This window comes from Anomaloglossus baeobatrachus, chromosome 2, assembly GCF_048569485.1.
Source record: "Anomaloglossus baeobatrachus isolate aAnoBae1 chromosome 2, aAnoBae1.hap1, whole genome shotgun sequence".
NCBI lineage: Eukaryota > Metazoa > Chordata > Amphibia > Anura > Aromobatidae > Anomaloglossus > Anomaloglossus baeobatrachus.
This window is the reverse complement of record NC_134354.1, coordinates 800,357,069-800,377,826: the sequence shown is the minus strand read 5'-3', so window position 1 is coordinate 800,377,826 and position 20,758 is coordinate 800,357,069. Positions and strand designations below refer to the sequence as shown.

The 20,758-nt window shown below is 53.9% G+C and overlaps 1 protein-coding gene across 1 annotated transcript in view; it reads right to left on the bottom strand.

Moving 5' to 3' along the window:
* DNHD1 (dynein heavy chain domain 1) overlaps positions 1 to 20,758 on the bottom strand; it is a 355,748-nt gene that overhangs the window by 196,091 nt on the left and 138,899 nt on the right. The window contains exons 14-20 of the mRNA XM_075334063.1: positions 15,775 to 15,902; positions 15,490 to 15,688; positions 15,324 to 15,415; positions 14,850 to 15,066; positions 14,540 to 14,665; positions 3,040 to 3,119; positions 72 to 2,937 (exon numbers count right to left, since the gene is read on the bottom strand). Coding sequence (XP_075190178.1) covers positions 72 to 2,937; positions 3,040 to 3,119; positions 14,540 to 14,665; positions 14,850 to 15,066; positions 15,324 to 15,415; positions 15,490 to 15,688; positions 15,775 to 15,902 — 3,708 coding nt within the window. The remainder of the gene's footprint in view (positions 1 to 71; positions 2,938 to 3,039; positions 3,120 to 14,539; positions 14,666 to 14,849; positions 15,067 to 15,323; positions 15,416 to 15,489; positions 15,689 to 15,774; positions 15,903 to 20,758) is intronic.

Genomic DNA, 20,758 nt, shown 5'->3' with positions numbered 1-20,758 from the left:
GCAGAGAGGGAGAATGGATGAACGAGCCCCGAATCTAAACCATTGTCCATTACTTACAGTGATGAACCTACCTTCAGATCCATGTGTTCCCTGTGGATCTTCATCATCTGCCCGGGGTTCAGCCTGCTTTGGCACACAATGGGAGTTGTCCCGGCAGAGATGTTGGTCCAGCAGAGCTTGTAGGATGGAGCAGAAGGAGGAAACGTGGTGGACTCCATGTGCGCTGTGGTGAGGAGACAGGATAGAGGTGCCATGTTCCTCCAGGAAGCAGAGGGTTCTGGGTATCAGATATTCGCTAAGAGATTGCAGCTGATGCCGAGTGCTCCGTGTGATAGTGTATCTCATGCTGGACAGCCAGGCAGTCAGTATCGCCCTCCATATTTCTTGGCCCCCACAGTGTACAATGCTGCAGAGCGAAGACACAGCAGGACTTAGGGCCGCAGTGTCTATCATCTCGAAAATCAACCTAATCCTGTTAGTGAGGTGTAGTCGCTGACCACTGGCCAATGTTAAGAAGGGCTGTGGGCCAAAGAGACAAGAAATGGGCTCTACCCACTTGGGGGCGGCTGCCCCGTCCAGTATCACCCACTTCTGGACTGCAGACTCTGTTCTGTGCAGGATGCTGATGATTACACCGTCCTTGTCTGTGCCTCTTCCGAGGAACTCAGCGGCACTTAGACTATTGGGGAAGAGATGGACGCAGTGCACAGTTTGGCAAGATGGGCCAATGGTAGCATTCACGGCTGCTTTTGTGCTCCCTTCACTGGGAGCCAGATGGTTGAGTGCCCGTTGCAAAGTCTTCCAGCATGTCGTCTTACCACTGCCTGGAGGACCAGTCAGGAGGACTCCGGGACTCTGCTGTATGGCTTGATAAAGCCTGGTAACGTTATGACTGAGTTCAGTGTGACCCTCCAGCCCTGCTTCATGAAGGTAAAGCTGTACTGCGTGGGACAGCTGAGCCATGGTCTGACTGCCGGGAAACAAGGTCACCGACATGGGGAACACACGTCTAAGGACGTCCATCAGATGACTGGACCAAGGGGATGAGGCCAGGAGAGCTCTCACCACACTTGTCTCCTCTTGTACACCAGTGCTCTCACTCTGTCTGCTGCCATTTAAGCCCAGGCCTGGTGATAATCGTTGCTGGCCCGAATCTCCAGCTGCCCTCATGGATTCTCCATCTGACCGTAGTGACACTATGGCTTTCTGGATTATGCTTTTCAGGAGAGGAAGGGCACTCGCCGCAGTCACTGCTCCCGATTCCTGGGCCAGTCCGAGGACGAAGGATAACTTCTTGGCTAAAAGTGAATGTTCTTGGAAACCTGCAGACAGAAGAGCTAGTTCTGTGATGTTCTGCAGGTCCGGAGGGCAAAACGATACTGGTCTGAGGAGAAGACGGAGGTTACCCGGCAGGACGAGAGAGGAGTGCATGTGAGGGAGAGTGATAAAGCAGCCATAGCCCCTCACCACTGACCATGGTCTATCCTCCACCTGGATGTGTTGTGGTCTCGCCACTCTTCTGTCCATATGCTCCAAACAATCTTCTTCCTTCATCAAAGCTTGGCAGGATGTCTGGATGTCACCCAGTGTTTGTCCCAGTGATGCCAGCACATTGCCTTTCAATTTGTGGGCATTGTCCAGCACGAGCCATGCGCCAGCCTGAAGAGCACCCTGCAGATGAAGCATCAGCCGGGCAACATTCAACCCGGCCCAGCACTTCAACACCACTACCTGACGCCCGAGGGCACCACCGAGAGACAGCAGAGTCTGGGTCCTGAGGCCATCATCGTACCCGATCACAGCCCCACACTGATAGTGCTCCAGTGCCAGGATCACCCCCAGAGAGGTCCTATCCGAGACTGCCGAGTTCATGACCTCCAGGTCTAACCCGACATACTCATATTCATATGGTAATAGATGCCCCAACACATCCACAACACACAGAGGAGGTGTGGGCACCCTCGATTCTTCTGTGTGGGCTGTAAGTGTTGTCCCGCTGACATCCGCCTGTGCTTCTAACCGTGGTGGTGCCCGATACTTCATCAGCTTGGCCCACAAGAAGGAATCCTGTGTCTGTATCCCCGAATCCAGAAGAACTAATGTCCTGTCCCGCTGCAGAACGGCCAGGCTAATCCATGCAGATAAGAAGGTCTGATCCTGAAGGTCAGAAAGGCATTTTGGTCTCGTCCTGTGTCTTAGCATCTGTGACAGAATCTCCACCTTCATATTGTGCCAGTCTCTGAGCCGTGACCTCTGGTCGGTGAGGATCAGTGTCTCCACATCTTCACACCACACCACCTCCTCCGTTACGATCAAGCACTGGAGATGGTAGGACCTGCCGCGCTGTGTCCAGTGCCTCAGGTCTTCATGATTCAAGCTCTGGAGGAGGCCACTCTGCCGACCGTCTGTTAGACACGCTGTGAATTCTTCTTTAAGACTTTTTCCCACTTTGTGTTCCAGTTCTATCAGCCACGAGACTGTCCTGGGGTTCCATGTAACAGGCGATGTTAACTCCAGGGCTTCTCCACATTTCCCGATCACAGCCACAGTCACATTGCTGCTGATAAGTGGGAAGGAAGACGATCCTGTAGACTCAGTGTGAAAGATGACATCAGAGAACTGTGGGAAGCAGAGAAGGGCACAGGACAGCCGATCAGGAGGGTCAGGAGAGGCAGCGAGGACATCAACCACATCCTGATCACTGAGGAAGAAAAGTCGTGGGAAGTCACAGCGTGAGACACTCAGTACATCCTTTGTCATCTCCATCATCTCCTCCATGACATTGATGCCACTCTGAAGGGCAGAGCACAAAGAATCACCATAAAACTGCCACTCTCGCCTCCGGATTGGGGTCAGGACGGACAATACCAGTGGATCAAGGAGTGTGACTTCCAGGAAGGAGCGGTAACTCTGGTCCACGGACTGGAATTGCAAGTCCTGAAAGCAACACAAGGAAGTCAGTGTGGACAGGCCCCTAACTCACTATGACAAGGATGTACATTCTGTGCCATCAACACTCACCATCTCTGACCGCAGCACGGACAGCTCCAACTCATGCTGAACTCGAGTCAGGAAAACCCAGAACCTCTGAAAAGTGACCAATAGATCCAGAATGTGGCCTGAAAATAAGAGAAGAGACAAAAGATGTCCAAGAAGCTCCATGTCCTCCCTTCACTAGAGGAACACATACAATCCACTGTAGCTCCTCCTATCACTAGAGGGATACAACAAAATTCACTCCTCGTCCTCGCATCATCAGAGGGATACAGCAGCAGATGCTCCAGATTCTCTCATTCCTGGAGGAACACGAAACACACGCCACATCCTCCCATCACCAGATGAACACAGCGGCAGAGGATCCATACCTCCCATCACTAGAGGAACACGGAAAAAATGTGCTTCACATCCTCCCATCAGCAGATGAACACAGCGGCAGAGGATCCATACCTCCCATCACCAGAGGAACATGGCAAAATGCACTTCACGTCCTCCCATCACTAGAGGAACATGGAAAAAATGTGCTTCACATCCCCCCCATCACCGGAGGAACATGGCAGCAGACACTCCACATCCCCCATCACCTGAGGAACACGGCAGCAGGCGCTCCACATCCTCCGATCCCCAAAGCAACACGGAGGCAGGAGTCATACCTCCCATCACTAGAGGAATATGACAAAATGTGCTTCATGTTCTCAGAGGGACACAGCAGCAGATGCTCCATATTCTCTCTTCCCCAGAGGAACACGAAACACATTCCACATCCTCCCATCACCAGATGAACACAGCAGCAGATGCTCTATAACCATGTTCTCCAGTCACCAAAGGAACAAAGCTCTACATCCTCCAGTCACTAGAGGAACACCGTGATACAGGCTCCATGTTCTCCTGTCACCAGAGGAACACGGTAGTAGGTGCCCCATGTCCTCCCTGAACTAAAGGAACCTGGTGGCAGGCACTAATCCTCCCATCACTCAAGTGACATAACGGCAGATGCTTCCTATACTTCCATCACCAGAGGAACACAGCAGCAGACACCCCACATACGCCCGTCACCAGAGGAACATGGTTGCAGGCACCCTACACCCACCTGTCATCAGAGGAACACTGCAGTAGATGTTCCACAATCCCCGTCACCAAAGGAACATGACGAAACACACTCTACATCTCCCCATCACCAAAGAAATTTGGCGACAGGTGCTCCATGCCCTCCCATCACCAGAGGAACAAGATATTACATGCTCCCCATCCTCTCCTGTCACCAGAGAAACACGATGACAGGCGCTCCACATCCCCCTATCACTAGAGGAACACGGCAGAAGGCGCTCCACATCCTCCCATCACTAGAGGAATACGTCAGCATGCGCACCACATCCTCCCATCACCAGAGGAACACGGCAGCAGGCACTCCACATCCCCCCATCACCAGAGGAACACGGCAGCAGGCGCTCCACATCCTCCCATCACTAGAGGAACACGGCAGCAGGCGCTCCACATCCTCCCATCACTAGAGGAACACGGCAGCAGGCACTCCACATCCCCCCATCACTAGAGGAACACGGCAGCAGGCGCTCCACATCCTCCCATCACTAGAGGAACACGTCAGCAGGCATTCCACATCCCCCCATCACTAGAGGAACACGGCAGCAGGCGCTCCACATCCTCCCATCACTAGAGGAACACGGCAGCAGGCATTCCACATCCCCCCATCACTAGAGGAACACGGCAGAAGGCGCTCCACATCCCCCCATCACTAGAGGAACACGGCAGCAGGTGCTCCACATCCTCCCATCACCAGAGGAACACGGCAGCAGGCACTCCACATCCTCCCATCACTAGAGGAACACGTCAGCAGGCGCTCCACATCCTCCCATCACCAGAGGAACACGGCAGCAGGCACTCCACATCCTCCCATCACCAGAGGAACACGGCAGCAGGCGCTCCACATCCCCCCATCACTAGAGCAACACGGCAGAAGGCGCTCCACATCCCCCCATCACTAGAGGAACACGGCAGCGGGCACTCCACATCCTCCCATCACTAGAGGAACACGGCAGCAGGCGCTCCACATCCCCCCATCACCAGAGGAACACGGCAGCAGGCGCTCCACATCCCCCCATCACCAGAGGAACACGGCAGCAGGCGCTCCACATCCTCCCATCACTAGATGAACACGTCAAAAGGCGCTCCACATCCTCCCATCACCAGAGGAACACGGCAGCAGGCACTCCACATCCTCCCATCACCAGAGGAACACGGCAGCAGGCGCTCCACATCCTCCCATCACCAGAGGAACACGGCAGCAGGCACTCCACATCCTCCCATCACCAGAGGAACACGGCAGCAGGCGCTCCACATCCTCCCATCACCAGAGGAACACGGCAGCAGGCACTCCACATCCTCCCATCACCAGAGGAACACAGCAGCAGGCGCTCCACATCCCCCCATCACTAGAGGAACACGTCAGCAGGCGCTCCACATCCTCCCATCACCAGAGGAACACGGCACCAGGCGCTCCACATCCTCCCATCACTAGAGGAACACGGCAGCAGGCACTCCACATCCCCCCATCACTAGAGGAACACGGCAGCAGGCGCTCCACATCCTCCCATCACTAGAGGAACACGGCAGCAGGCACTCCACATCCCCCCATCACTAGAGGAACACGGCAGAAGGCGCTCCACATCCCCCCATCACTAGAGGAACACGGCAGCAGGCGCTCCACATCCTCCCATCACTAGAGGAACACGGCAGAAGGCGCTCCACATCCCCCCATCACTAGAGGAACACGGCAGCAGGCGCTCCACATCCTCCCATCACCAGAGGAACACGGCAGCAGGCACTCCACATCCCCCCATCACTAGAGGAACACGGCAGCAGGCGCTCCACATCCTCCCATCACCAGAGGAACACGGCAGCAGGCGCTCCACATCCTCCCATCACTAGAGGAACACGTCAGCAGACACTCCACATCCCCCCATCACTAGAGGAACACGGCAGCAGGCGCTCCACATCCTCCCATCACCAGAGGAACACGGCAGCAGGCGCTCCACATCCTCCCATCACCAGAGGAACACGGCAGCAGGCACTCCACATCCTCCCATCACCAGAGGAACACAGCAGCAGGCGCTCCACATCCCCCCATCACTAGAGGAACACGGCAGCAGGCACTCCACATCCCCCCATCACTAGAGCAACACGGCAGAAGGCGCTCCACATCCCCCCATCACTAGAGGAACACGGCAGCAGGCACTCCACATCCTCCCATCACCAGAGGAACACGGCAGCAGGCACTCCACATCCTCCCATCACCAGAGGAACACGGCAGCAGGCGCTTCACATCCTCCCATCACCAGAGGAACACGGCAGCAGGCGCTCCACATCCTCCCATCACTAGAGGAACACGGCAGCAGGCACTCCACATCCTCCCATCACCAGAGGAACACGGCAGCAGGCACTCCACATCCCCCCATCACTAGAGGAACACGGCAGCAGGCGCTCCACATCCTCCCATCACTAGAGGAACACGGCAGCAGGTGCTCCACATCCTCCCATCACCAGAGGAACACGGCAGCAGGCGCTCCACATCCTCCCATCACTAGAGGAACACGGCAGCAGGCGCTCCACATCCCCCCATCACTAGAGGAACACGTCAGCAGACACTCCACATCCCCCCATCACTAGAGGAACACGGCAGCAAGAGCTCCACATCCTCCCATCACCAGAGGAACACGACAGCAGGCACTCCACATCCTCCCATCACCAGAGGAACACGGCAGCAGGCGCTTCACATCCTCCCATCACCAGAGGAACACGGCAGAAGGCGCTCCACATCCCCCCATCACTAGAGGAACACGGCAGAAGGCACTCCACATCCCCCCATCACTAGAGGAACACGTCAGCAGGCACTCCACATCCTCCCATCACCAGAGGAACACGGCAGCAGACACTCCACATCCCCCCATCACTAGAGGAACACGTCAGCAGGCGCTCCACATCCTCCCATCACCAGAGGAACACGGCAGCAGGCACTCCACATCCTCCCATCACCAGAGGAACACGGCAGCAGGCGCTTCACATCCTCCCATCACCAGAGGAACACGGCAGAAGGCGCTCCACATCCCCCCATCACTAGAGGAACACGGCAGAAGGCACTCCACATCCCCCCATCACTAGAGGAACACGTCAGCAGGCACTCCACATCCTCCCATCACCAGAGGAACACGGCAGCAGACACTCCACATCCCCCCATCACTAGAGGAACACGGCAGCAGGCACTCCACATCCTCCCATCACCAGAGGAACACGTCAGCAGGCACTCCACATCCCCCCATCACTAGAGGAACACGTCAGCAGGCGCTCCACATCCTCCCATCACTAGAGGAACGCGTCAGCAGGCACTCCACATCCTCCCATCACCAGAGGAACACGGCAGCAGACACTCCACATCCCCCCATCACTAGAGGAACACGTCAGCAGGCACTCCACATCCTCCCATCACCAGAGGAACACGGCAGCAGGCGCTTCACATCCTCCCATCACCAGAGGAACACGGCAGCAAGCGCTCCACATCCTCCCATCACTAGAGGAACGCGTCAGCAGGCACTCCACATCCTCCCATCACCAGAGGAACACGGCAGCAGACACTCCACATCCCCCCATCACTAGAGGAACACGTCAGCAGGCACTCCACATCCTCCCATCACCAGAGGAACACGTCAGCAGGCACTCCACATCCCCCCATCACTAGAGGAACACGTCAGCAGACACTCCACATCCCCCCATCACTAGAGGAACACGGCAGCAGGCGCTCCACATCCTCCCATCACTAGAGGAACACGGCAGCAGGCGCTCCACATCCTCCCATCACCAGAGGAACACAGCAGCAGGCGCTCCACATCCTCCCATCACTAGAGGAACACGGCAGCAGGCACTCCACATCCTCCCATCACTAGAGGAACACGGCAGCAGGCGCTCCACATCCTCCCATCACCAGAGGAACACGGCAGCAGGCACTCCACATCCTCCCATCACTAGAGGAACACGGCAGCAGGCGCTCCACATCCTCCCATCACCAGAGGAACACGGCAGCAGGCACTCCACATCCTCCCATCACCAGAGGAACACGTCAGCAGGCACTCCACATCCCCCCATCACTAGAGGAACACGGCAGAAGGCGCTCCACATCCCCCCATCACTAGAGGAACACGGCAGAAGGCGCTCCACATCCTCCCATCACTAGAGGAACACGGCAGCAGGCACTCCACATCCTCCCATCACTAGAGGAACACGGCAGCGGGCGCTCCACATCCTCCCATCACTAGAGGAACACGGCAGCAGGCACTCCACATCCCCCCATCACTAGAGGAACACGGCAGCAGGCGCTCCACATCCTCCCATCACCAGAGGAACACGTCAGCAGGCGCTCCACATCCTCCCATCACCAGAGGAACACGGCAGCAGGCACTCCACATCCTCCCATCACCAGAGGAACACGGCAGCAGGCGCTCCACATCCCCCCATCACTAGAGGAACACGGCAGCAGGCGCTCCACATCCTCCCATCACTAGAGGAACACGGCAGCAGGTGCTCCACATCCTCCCATCACTAGAGGAACACGTCAGCAGGCACTCCACATCCTCCCATCACCAGAGGAACACGGCAGCAGGCGCTCCACATCCTCCCATCACTAGAGGAACACGGCAGCAGGCGCTCCACATCCTCCCATCACTAGAGGAACACGGCAGCAGGCGCTCCACATCCTCCCATCACTAGAGGAACACGGCAGCAGGCACTCCACATCCTCCCATCACTAGAGGAACACGGCAGCAGGCGCTCCACATCCTCCCATCACTAGAGGAACACGGCAGCAGGCGCTCCACATCCTCCCATCACTAGAGGAACACGGCAGCAGGCGCTCCACATCCTCCCATCACTAGAGGAACACGGCAGCAGGCGCTCCACATCCTCCCATCACTAGAGGAACACGGCAGCAGGCGCTCCACATCCTCCCATCACTAGAGGAACACGTCAGAAGGCACTCCACATCCTCCCATCCCCAGAGGAACACGGCAGCAGGCACTCCACATCCTCCCATCACTAGAGGAACACGGCAGCAGGCGCTCCACATCCCCCCATCACTAGAGGAACACGGCAGCAGGCGCTCCACATCCTCCCATCACTAGAGGAACACGGCAGCAGGCGCTCCACATCCTCCCATCACTAGAGGAACACGGCAGCAGGCGCTCCACATCCTCCCATCACTAGAGGAACACGGCAGCAGGCGCTCCACATCCTCCCATCACTAGAGGAACACGTCAGAAGGCACTCCACATCCTCCCATCCCCAGAGGAACACGGCAGCAGGCACTCCACATCCCCCCATCACCAGAGGAACACGGCAGCAGGCACTCCACATCCCCCCATCACCAGAGGAACACGTCAGCAGGCGCTCCACATCCTCCCATCACTAGAGGAATACGACAGCAGGCGCTCCACATCCTCCCATCACTAGAGGAACACGGCAGCAGGCGCTCCACATCCCCCCATCACTAGAGGAACACGGCAGCAGGCGCTCCACATCCTCCCATCACCAGAGGAACATGGCAGCAGGCACTCCACATCCTCCCATCACTAGAGGAACACGGCAGCAGGCGCTCCACATCCTCCCATCACCAGAGGAACACGGCAGAAGGCACTCCACATCCTCCCATCACCAGAGGAACACGGCAGCAGGCGCTCCACATCCCCCCATCACTAGAGGAACACGGCAGCAGGCGCTCCACATCCTCCCATCACTAGAGGAACACGGCAGCGGGCGCTCCACATCCCCCCATCACTAGAGGAACACGGCAGCAGGTGCTCCACATCCTCCCATCACCAGAGGAACACGGCAGCAGGCGCTCCACATCCTCCCATCACTAGAGGAACGCGTCAGCAGGCACTCCACATCCTCCCATCACCAGAGGAACACGGCAGCAGGCACTCCACATCCTCCCATCACCAGAGGAACACGGCAGCAGGCATTCCACATCCCCCCATCACTAGAGGAACACGGCAGCAGGCACTCCACATCCTCCCATCACCAGAGGAACACGTCAGAAGGCGCTCCACATCCTCCCATCACCAGAGGAACACGGCAGCAGGCACTCCACATCCTCCCATCACCAGAGGAACACGGCAGCAGGCGCTCCACATCCCCCCATCACTAGAGGAACACGGCAGCAGGCGCTCCACATCCTCCCATCACTAGAGGAACACGGCAGCGGGCGCTCCACATCCCCCCATCACTAGAGGAACACGGCAGCAGGCACTCCACATCCTCCCATCACCAGAGGAACACGTCAGAAGGCGCTCCACATCCTCCCATCACCAGAGGAACACGGCAGCAGGCACTCCACATCCTCCCATCACCAGAGGAACACGGCAGCAGGCGCTCCACATCCCCCCATCACTAGAGGAACACGGCAGCAGGCGCTCCACATCCTCCCATCACTAGAGGAACACGGCAGCGGGCGCTCCACATCCCCCCATCACTAGAGGAACACGGCAGCAGGCACTCCACATCCTCCCATCACCAGAGGAACACGGTAGCAGGCGCTCCACATCCTCCCATCACTAGAGGAACGCGTCAGCAGGCGCTCCACATCCCCCCATCACTAGAGGAACACGGCAGCAGGCACTCCACATCCCCCCATCACTAGAGGAACACGGCAGCAGGCGCTCCACATCCCCCCATCACTAGAGCAACACGGCAGAAGGCGCTCCACATCCCCCCATCACTAGAGGAACACGGCAGCAGGCGCTCCACATCCCCCCATCACTAGAGCAACACGGCAGAAGGCGCTCCACATCCCCCCATCACTAGAGGAACACGGCAGCAGGCACTCCACATCCTCCCATCACTAGAGGAACGCGTCAGCAGGCACTCCACATCCTCCCATCACCAGAGGAACACGGCAGCAGGCACTCCACATCCTCCCATCACCAGAGGAACACGGCAGCAGGCACTCCACATCCTCCCATCACCAGAGGAACACGTCAGAAGGCGCTCCACATCCTCCCATCACCAGAGGAACACGGCAGCAGGCACTCCACATCCTCCCATCACCAGAGGAACACGGCAGCAGGCGCTCCACATCCTCCCATCACTAGAGGAACACGGCAGCAGGCGCTCCACATCCTCCCATCACTAGAGGAACACGGCAGAAGGCGCTCCACATCCCCCCATCACTAGAGGAACACGGCAGCAGGCACTCCACATCCTCCCATCACCAGAGGAACACGGCAGCAGGCACTCCACATCCCCCCATCACTAGAGGAACACGGCAGCAGGCACTCCACATCCTCCCATCACTAGAGGAACACGGCAGCAGGCGCTCCACATCCTCCCATCACTAGAGGAACACGGCAGTGGGCGCTCCACATCCCCCCATCACTAGAGGAACACGGCAGCAGGCGCTCCACATCCTCCCATCACCAGAGGAACACGTCAGAAGGCGCTCCACATCCTCCCATCACCAGAGGAACACGGCAGCAGGCACTCCACATCCTCCCATCACCAGAGGAACACGGCAGCAGGCGCTCCACATCCTCCCATCACTAGAGGAACACGGCAGCAGGCGCTCCACATCCTCCCATCACTAGAGGAACACGGCAGCAGGCACTCCACATCCTCCCATCACCAGAGGAACACGGCAGCAGGCACTCCACATCCTCCCATCACCAGAGGAACACGTCAGAAGGCGCTCCACATCCTCCCATCACTAGAGGAACACGGCAGCAGGCGCTCCACATCCTCCCATCACTAGAGGAACACGGCAGCGGGCGCTCCACATCCCCCCCATCACTAGAGGAACACGGCAGCAGGCACTCCACATCCTCCCATCACCAGAGGAACACGGCAGCAGGCACTCCACATCCTCCCATCACCAGAGGAACACGTCAGAAGGCGCTCCACATCCTCCCATCACTAGAGGAACACGGCAGCAGGCACTCCACATCCTCCCATCACCAGAGGAACACGTCAGAAGGCGCTCCACATCCTCCCATCACTAGAGGAACACGGCAGCAGGCGCTCCACATCCTCCCATCACTAGAGGAACACGGCAGCGGGCGCTCCACATCCCCCCCATCACTAGAGGAACACGGCAGCAGGCACTCCACATCCTCCCATCACCAGAGGAACACGGCAGCAGGCACTCCACATCCTCCCATCACCAGAGGAACACGTCAGAAGGCGCTCCACATCCTCCCATCACTAGAGGAACACGGCAGCAGGCGCTCCACATCCTCCCATCACTAGAGGAACACGGCAGCAGGCACTCCACATCCTCCCATCACCAGAGGAACACGTCAGCAGGCACTCCACATCCTCCCATCACTAGAGGAACACGGCAGAAGGCGCTCCACATCCCCCCATCACTAGAGGAACACGGCAGCAGGCGCTTCACATCCTCCCATCACTAGAGGAACACGGCAGCAGGTGCTCCACATCCTCCCATCACCAGAGGAACACGGCAGCAGGCACTCCACATCCTCCCATCACCAGAGGAACACGGCAGCAGGCGCTCCACATCCTCCCATCACTAGAGGAACACGGCAGCAGGTACTCCACATCCCCCCATCACTAGAGGAACACGGCAGCAGGCGCTCCACATCCTCCCATCACTAGAGGAACACGGCAGCAGGCACTCCACATCCCCCCATCACTAGAGGAACACGGCAGAAGGCGCTCCACATCCCCCCATCACTAGAGGAACACGGCAGCAGGCGCTCCACATCCTCCCATCACTAGAGGAACACGGCAGAAGGCGCTCCACATCCCCCCATCACTAGAGGAACACGGCAGCAGGCACTCCACATCCTCCCATCACCAGAGGAACACGGCAGCAGGCACTCCACATCCTCCCATCACCAGAGGAACACGGCAGCAGGCGCTCCACATCCTCCCATCACTAGAGGAACACGGCAGCAGGCGCTCCACATCCTCCCATCACTAGAGGAACACGGCAGCAGGCGCTCCACATCCTCCCATCACTAGAGGAACACGTCAGAAGGCGCTCCACATCCTCCCATCACTAGAGGAACACGTCAGCAGGCGCTCCACATCCTCCCATCACTAGAGGAACACGGCAGCAGGCACTCCACATCCCCCCATCACTAGAGGAACACGGCAGCAGGCGCTCCACATCCTCCCATCACTAGAGGAACACGGCAGCAGGCGCTCCACATCCCCCCATCACTAGAGGAACACGGCAGAAGGCGCTCCACATCCTCCCATCACTAGAGGAACACGGCAGCAGGCGCTCCACATCCTCCCATCACTAGAGGAACACGGCAGCAGGCACTCCACATCCTCCCATCACTAGAGGAACACAGCAGCAGGCGCTCCACATCCTCCCATCACTAGAGGAACACGGCAGCAGGCACTCCACATCCTCCCATCACCAGAGGAACACGTCAGAAGGCGCTCCACATCCTCCCATCACCAGAGGAACACGGCAGCAGGCACTCCACATCCTCCCATCACTAGAGGAACACGGCAGAAGGCGCTCCACATCCCCCCATCACTAGAGGAACACGGCAGCAGGCGCTTCACATCCTCCCATCACTAGAGGAACACGGCAGCAGGCGCTCCACATCCTCCCATCACTAGAGGAACACGGCAGCGGGCGCTCCACATCCCCCCATCACTAGAGGAACACGGCAGCAGACACTCCACATCCCCCCATCACTAGAGGAACACGGCAGCAGGCGCTCCACATCCTCCCATCACTAGAGGAACACGGCAGCAGGCACTCCACATCCCCCCATCACTAGAGGAACACGTCAGCAGGCGCTCCACATCCTCCCATCACTAGAGGAACACGGCAGCAGGCGCTCCACATCCTCCCATCACTAGAGGAACACGGCAGCAGGCACTCCACATCCTCCCATCACTAGAGGAACACGGCAGCAGGCGCTCCACATCCTCCCATCACTAGAGGAACACGGCAGCAGGCACTCCACATCCTCCCATCACTAGAGGAACACGGCAGCAGGCGCTCCACATCCTCCCATCACCAGAGGAACACGGCAGCAGGCACTCCACATCCTCCCATCACTAGAGGAACACGGCAGCAGGCGCTCCACATCCTCCCATCACTAGAGGAACACGTCAGCAGGCGCTTCACATCCTCCCATCACCAGAGGAACACGGCAGCAGGCGCTCCACATCCTCCCATCATCAGAGGAACACGTCAGCAGGCGCTTCACATCCTCCCATCACCAGAGGAACACGGCAGCAGGCGCTCCACATCCTCCCATCACCAGAGGAACACGTCAGCAGGCGCTTCACATCCTCCCATCACCAGAGGAACACGTCAGCAGACGCTCCACATCCTCCCATCACTAGAGGAACACGGCAGCAGGCGCTCCACATCCCCCCATCACCAGAGGAACACGGCAGCAGGCGCTCCACATCCTCCCATCACTAGAGGAACACGGCAGCAGGCACTCCACATCCCCCCATCACCAGAGGAACACTGTAGAATGATTATTACCAAGACTGTGAAGTCTTTGGATCCAACTGGAGATTTCATCTTGCTGAGAAGAAGAATATGGAGAAGTCCTGATGGCCTGAAGAGACAGCAGACTGTCATGGAGGAGACTGCAGAGAGCGCGTGTGTCTGGAGGAGAAGAGACGACAGATAAGGAGGAACCATGAGATGTCAGAGGAAGCGATGAGGAAGAAAATAAGGAGACGGGTCACGAGCGTCATCACAGATGTGTATATACAGATATGTGATGTACAAGAGTATACAGTCAGCGAGCAGACGTGATGTACAGGGGTATACAGTCATGTCCGCTCACCAGTCAGGAGGAATGTGCCGCTGTCCCTCGTGCCCGGCCCGCTGGCTCGTGGCCTTAATTTGCCGCTCATCGGCCTTTTGGACGCGTCCGGTGCTGGATCTTCTCTGGCGACACAAAGGAAGAATCTCACAAGACGGAATTCTCTCTGTCTCCAAAATGTCTGAATTTTCTGAAATTCCTGCAAGATGGAGAATTCTGCACGAGCCCCGAACAGCACCTGACAAAGCAGAACATCACCGTGAGATCGGGCAGAGAGCGCGCAGCCCTGGAGGTGACTGGAGGATAAGACACAATTTAACAGCAGACTAGTGAGTTCAGCTCTGGATGTGACTAGAGGATAAGACATGATATAATAGCAGAATTGTGACCGCAGCTCTGGAGGTGACTGGAGGATAAGACACGATGTAACAGCAGAGTAGTGACTGCAGCTCTGGAGGCGACTGGAGTATAACTGGTAGCTCCCCACCCCCTCACCTTCTGGAGGTCTTCCTGCTCGATGTGCAGGAGGCCGGACAGCAGCTCCCTCAGTGTCAGCGTTTCTGGCCCAGCAGAGACTTTCCCTATAACTAATGACATGAACCATTTAGTAATCAGCAGTGACACCTATGATGGACACTGACCCTCCACCTCCCCAAGTTACCAGCAAAGATGGCGTCCCAATGCTTGTGCTTCACAGCGGGGTCCAGCATTGCCTGGAGCAGGGGAAGGTGCTGAGAGAAATCCTGAAGGTTGCCCATGACACCCTGTAGGATGGGGTCCTCGCCCGGGAGGATGAGCAGCAGCTCCTGCAGACTCTTCTCCCACTGCTGCAGCTTCCCTTTCACCTGCTCCAAATTCACCTACAGAGAGGTGGTCAATCGATGGGTGAGCACTAGGGGCGTTCATCCTGGGTACACCATGCCCAGGGAATAAGCCTACTGGTTACCTTCAAGAAGGGTCTGAGCTTCCAGGCAGCAATCTGCTCCTGGCACCTGGACAGCAGCTTCCAGGAGTCCTTCTGCGCTTGAATCTTTTGCTCCCCAAGAGAAATCGCAGAGAAGTCAAAGCTTTTTCCTAAAAATACACAAGTTATCTGTCCACAAGGCTGACAGATCAAGGAGAACACGCAACCCAGAAAACACACTATCTGCAGAACAGAAGGTTTAGAACACACAACCCGGAGAACATGCAATCCTGAGAACACGAGGTGGGGAATACACAACCTAGAGATTCCAAAGTGGAGAACACAAAACTTAGAGAACACACAACCCGGAGAACACAGGTTGAACATGTTGCACAGCACAGCTTCTAGCTTCCCAGTTGCAGAAGAAAGTTCACAGAGCAGCTTACATGGGATAACAAACGCTTTACTTCTTGAGAGAACATGAGGTAATGATAAGCACAGTCATACAGCATTGCATCAGAAAGAGAACGCAAAACCAAAAAACAAAACACAAGATACTTTTTACAGTTACAGTAAGGAAAACGTTTACACAACATCGCCATCTACTGTTAGATCAGCATAAACTCCTTCACTCAAAAATAGAAGTCCTTGTCTGTTGCATATACCAAAACCCTTTCTCAATAGTAAGGACTTATTCAATTAAGCCTAATTTATTCATTAGTCTCTGATGTCTTTCAGCATTCAATGCCTTTGTGAAAATATCTGATGTCATATCTTCAGTTGGACAATATTCTAATTTCAGGATTCCTTGTTCATGGTGATCCCTCAAGAAATGATACTTCACATTTCCCAAGTCTTTGATCTCGAAATGTTGATTCAGACTCCTTAATATGTCTTTATCACTTTCTTTTTCAAAACAAAACTAAGATATCCTCAACATATATGAGTACATAGATCCATCTGTCCATCAGTCTTTTTGTGTATAAGCAAGGATCAGCTTTGCTTCTTTGACATTTTTCATTTGTGAGCACTTCTGTGATTTCATCATTCCATGCTTTAGCAGCTTGTTTTAAATTGTATATACTTTTCTGTTCGGGTTCCTTTTATCTTTGAATCCTGGAGGTTGTTCCATGTAAACATCTTCTGTTAAATCTCCATACAAAAATGCTGTCTTTACATCCAGATGCTTCAACTCCATTTGTTTCATTGCTGCAACTGCAAACAAAGTTCTTATTGTAGTATGTTTGACAACTGGAGCAAATGTTTCATCATAGTTGTCTCCATATTTTTGAGAATAACCTTTAGCTACGAGTCTTGATCGGTATCGTTCAGCTGTGCCATCTGTTTGGTATTTTACTTTAAAAAACCCATTTACATCCTATAGCTTTTCTTCCTTCTGGTAATTCTGTCAGTGTCCATGTCTTTGAGTCATGCATGGATTTTATTTCTGTTTCTGTTGCCTTTATCCATTTATTAGCTTCTTCTTGAGGAAGTCGAGATAGGTCTTCCCAAGAGGTAGGTTCATAAATTTTGCTTGTACTTGCCTTGTAAGAAAGACGATTGGTGGTTTTCCTTTGTTTTCTCTTATTGAACGTCTTGGTTCTGTGTCTGTTTGTAGTTTGTAGCTCTTCACTTTCAGTATTCTGTTTTTCATCAATTTCTACTTCTTTTTCATCAGATGTTCTTTCAGCTATGTCACTGCAGTTTTTCTCATTTTTTCTTTCTAGTGAAATCATAGTGTCTTCATTTAGATCCTCAATGAATGTCACACTGTTACTTACTGTAACTCTGTTTTGGGATCTAGGATTCTATATCCTTTGCAATTTTCACTGTATCCAACAAATATTCCTTCTATGGATCTGTTTAGAAGTTTGGAGCGTTTTTCTGTTGGAATAAATACAAAAACTTTACATCCAAAAACTCTTAAATGATTCACACTTGGTTTCTTACCCTGCCACAGTTCATATGGGGTTTTTCAGTTTTCTAGAAAAAAGTCGGTTTTGTAGATATGTAGCTGTCATTGCTGCTTCACTCCAATATTTCTCTGGTAGTTTGGAATCTGTTAGCATACATCTTATCATTTGAGTCAGAGTTGTGTTTTTGCTTTCTGCTACAGCCTTTTGTTCAGGTGTGTATGGAACAGTTTTTTGATGCTCTATACCATTTTGTCTTAAGTAGTTTCCTATTTTGTGTCCTGTGAATTCACCTCCATTATCCCTTCTAATGACAATTGCCTTCCGCTGAAACTTGTTATTTGACTTTGTCACGTAATCTACTAATCAAGCATGTGACTGTGTATATTGAGTAGTCATCTATAAAAGTCAGCATATATCTATTGCCTTCTGATGTAGTCACTTTCATGGGTCCACATATGTCAGTATGCACCAAATCAAGTGGTCTTGTGCTTTTCGTCTCACTTTCTTTAGGTATAGATATTCTTGTAGCTTTAGATTTTATACAACATTCACATCTTAAGCCTGCTTTACACGTTGCAATTTCGCATACGATATCACATGCGATTTGCAATGCCCCCATCGTATGTGCAGCACGTTCAATTTGTTGAATGTGCCACACAAACGATTAACCCCCGTCACACATACTTACCTTCCATACGACCTCGATGTGGGCGGCGAACGTCCACTTCCTGGAGTGGGAGGGACGTTCGGCGTCACAGCGACGTCACGCGGCAGCCGGCCAATAGAAGCGGAGGGGCGGAGCTGAGCGGGACGTAAACATCCCGCCCACCTCCTTCCTTCCGCATTACCGGCCGGGAGCCGCAGGACGTAGGTAAGATCTGTTCATCGTTCCTGGGGTGTCACACACTGCAATGTGTGCTACCCCGGGTACGATGAACAATCTGATGTACTATTCATGAGGAATAGACGACGTGCATGCGATGAACGTTTTACCGTTCAATCGCAATCGCACGTAGCTGTTACACACTGCAATGTAACTTACGATGCTGGATGTGCGTCACTTACGACGTGACCCCGCCGACACATTGTAAGATACATTGCAGCGTGTAAAGCGGGCTTTACGGTAATTGAGCAATCCGATATCAATAGATCCTTTGTCAATTGTTTCTTTTGTAGCTCCATTATACTTTCAGGATGTCTGTGTCCTAGACATCTATGCCACATGTGAATACAATTGTGATCATGTGTACACAACTTCATCTGTTCCTTTAGTGTGTCTAGATGATATACAGTGCCTTGTGAAAGTATTCGGCCCTTTGAGTTTTTCAACCTTTTCCCACACTTCAGGCTTCAAACAAAAGATAAAAAAGTAAAATTTTATGATGAAGAATCAACAAGTGGGACACAATTGTGAAGTTGAACAAAATGTATTGCTTATTTTAAACTTTTATAAAAAATAAATAACTGAAAATTGGGGAGTGCAATATTATTCATCCCCTTTAAGTTAATACTTTGTAGCGCCCCCTTTTGCTGCGATTACAGCACAAGTCTCTTGGGGTATAGGCTGCTTTACACACAACGATATCGCTAGCGATCTCGTTAGCGAAGTGACACGCCAGATCGTAGATACGATTTGCCGAGATCGCACATAGGTCGTTTTTGTAGCGCCGATCACAAAATGACCTATGTGCGAACTCGGCAAATCGTATCTATGATCTGGTGTGTCACATCGCCAACGAGATCGCTAGCGATATTGTTGTGTGTAAAGCAGCCTTTAGTGTCTATCAGTTTTGCACATGGAGAGACTGAAATTCTCGTCCATTCTTCCTTTGTAAACATGTGGAGCTCAGTGAGGTTGGATGGAGGCGTTTGTGAACAGCAGTTTTCAGCTCTTTCCACAAATTCTCGATTGGGTTCAGGTCTGGACTGTGACTTGGCCATTCTAACACGTGGATACGTTTATTTGTGAACCATTCCATTGTAGACTTTGCTTTATGTTTGCGATCATTGTCTTGTTGGAAGACAAATCTCCGTCCCAGTCTCATGTCTTTTGCAGACTCCAACAGGTTTTCTTCAAGAATGGTCCTGTATTTGGCTCCATCCATCTACCCATCAATTTTAACCATCTTCCCTGTCCCTGCTGAAGAAATGCAGGCCCAAACCATGATGCTGCCACCACCATGTTTGACAGTGGGGATGGTGTGTTCAGGGTGATGAGCTGTGTTGCTTTTACGCCAAACATATTGTTTGGCATTGTGCCCAAATAGTTCGATTTTGGTTTCATCTGACCAGAGCACCTTCTTCTTCCGCATGTTTGGTGTCTCCAGGTGGCTTGTGGCAAACTTTAAACAACACTTTTTATGGATATCTTTGAGAAATGGCTTTCTTCTTGCCACTCATCCATAAAGGTCAGATTTGTGCAGTGTACGACTGATTGTTGTCCTATGGACAGACTCTCCCACCTCAGCTGTAGATCTCTGCAGATCATCCGGAGTGATCATGGGCCTCTTGGCTGCATCTCTGATCAGTCTTCTCCTTGTGTGAGATGACAGTTTGGATGGACGGCCGGGTCTTGGTAGATTTGCAGTGGTATGATTCTCCTTCCATTTCAATATGATCGCTTGCACAGTGCTCCTTATTTAAAGTTTTGGAAATCTTTTTACAACCAAATCCAGCTTTAAACTTCTCCACAACAGTATCACGGACCTGCCTGTTGTGTTCCTTGGTCTTCATGATGCTCTCTGCGCTTTACACAGAAACCTGAGACTATCACAGAGCAGGGGCATTTATACGGAGACTTGATTACACACTATCTATATATATAATTGCCTTATTCTGTCTGTCTGTCTGTCTGTCTGTCTGTCATGCTCCAAAATTGTGTCCTTACGGTGACACAAAGCTGATTGGCCGCTGGGCTCGCCATGGCCCCGCCCCCCCACACGGATTGGCCTCTCGCCCCGGCTCTCTGCAGGCCCCGCCCACCTCACGCAATGCACGCTCGCTCTTGCCCAACTGACACGGAGCTCCGACTCCCAGGTGAGTACACACACACACACATCAGATCACACTCACTCTCACACACACCTCACACATCACATCCACACACTCAC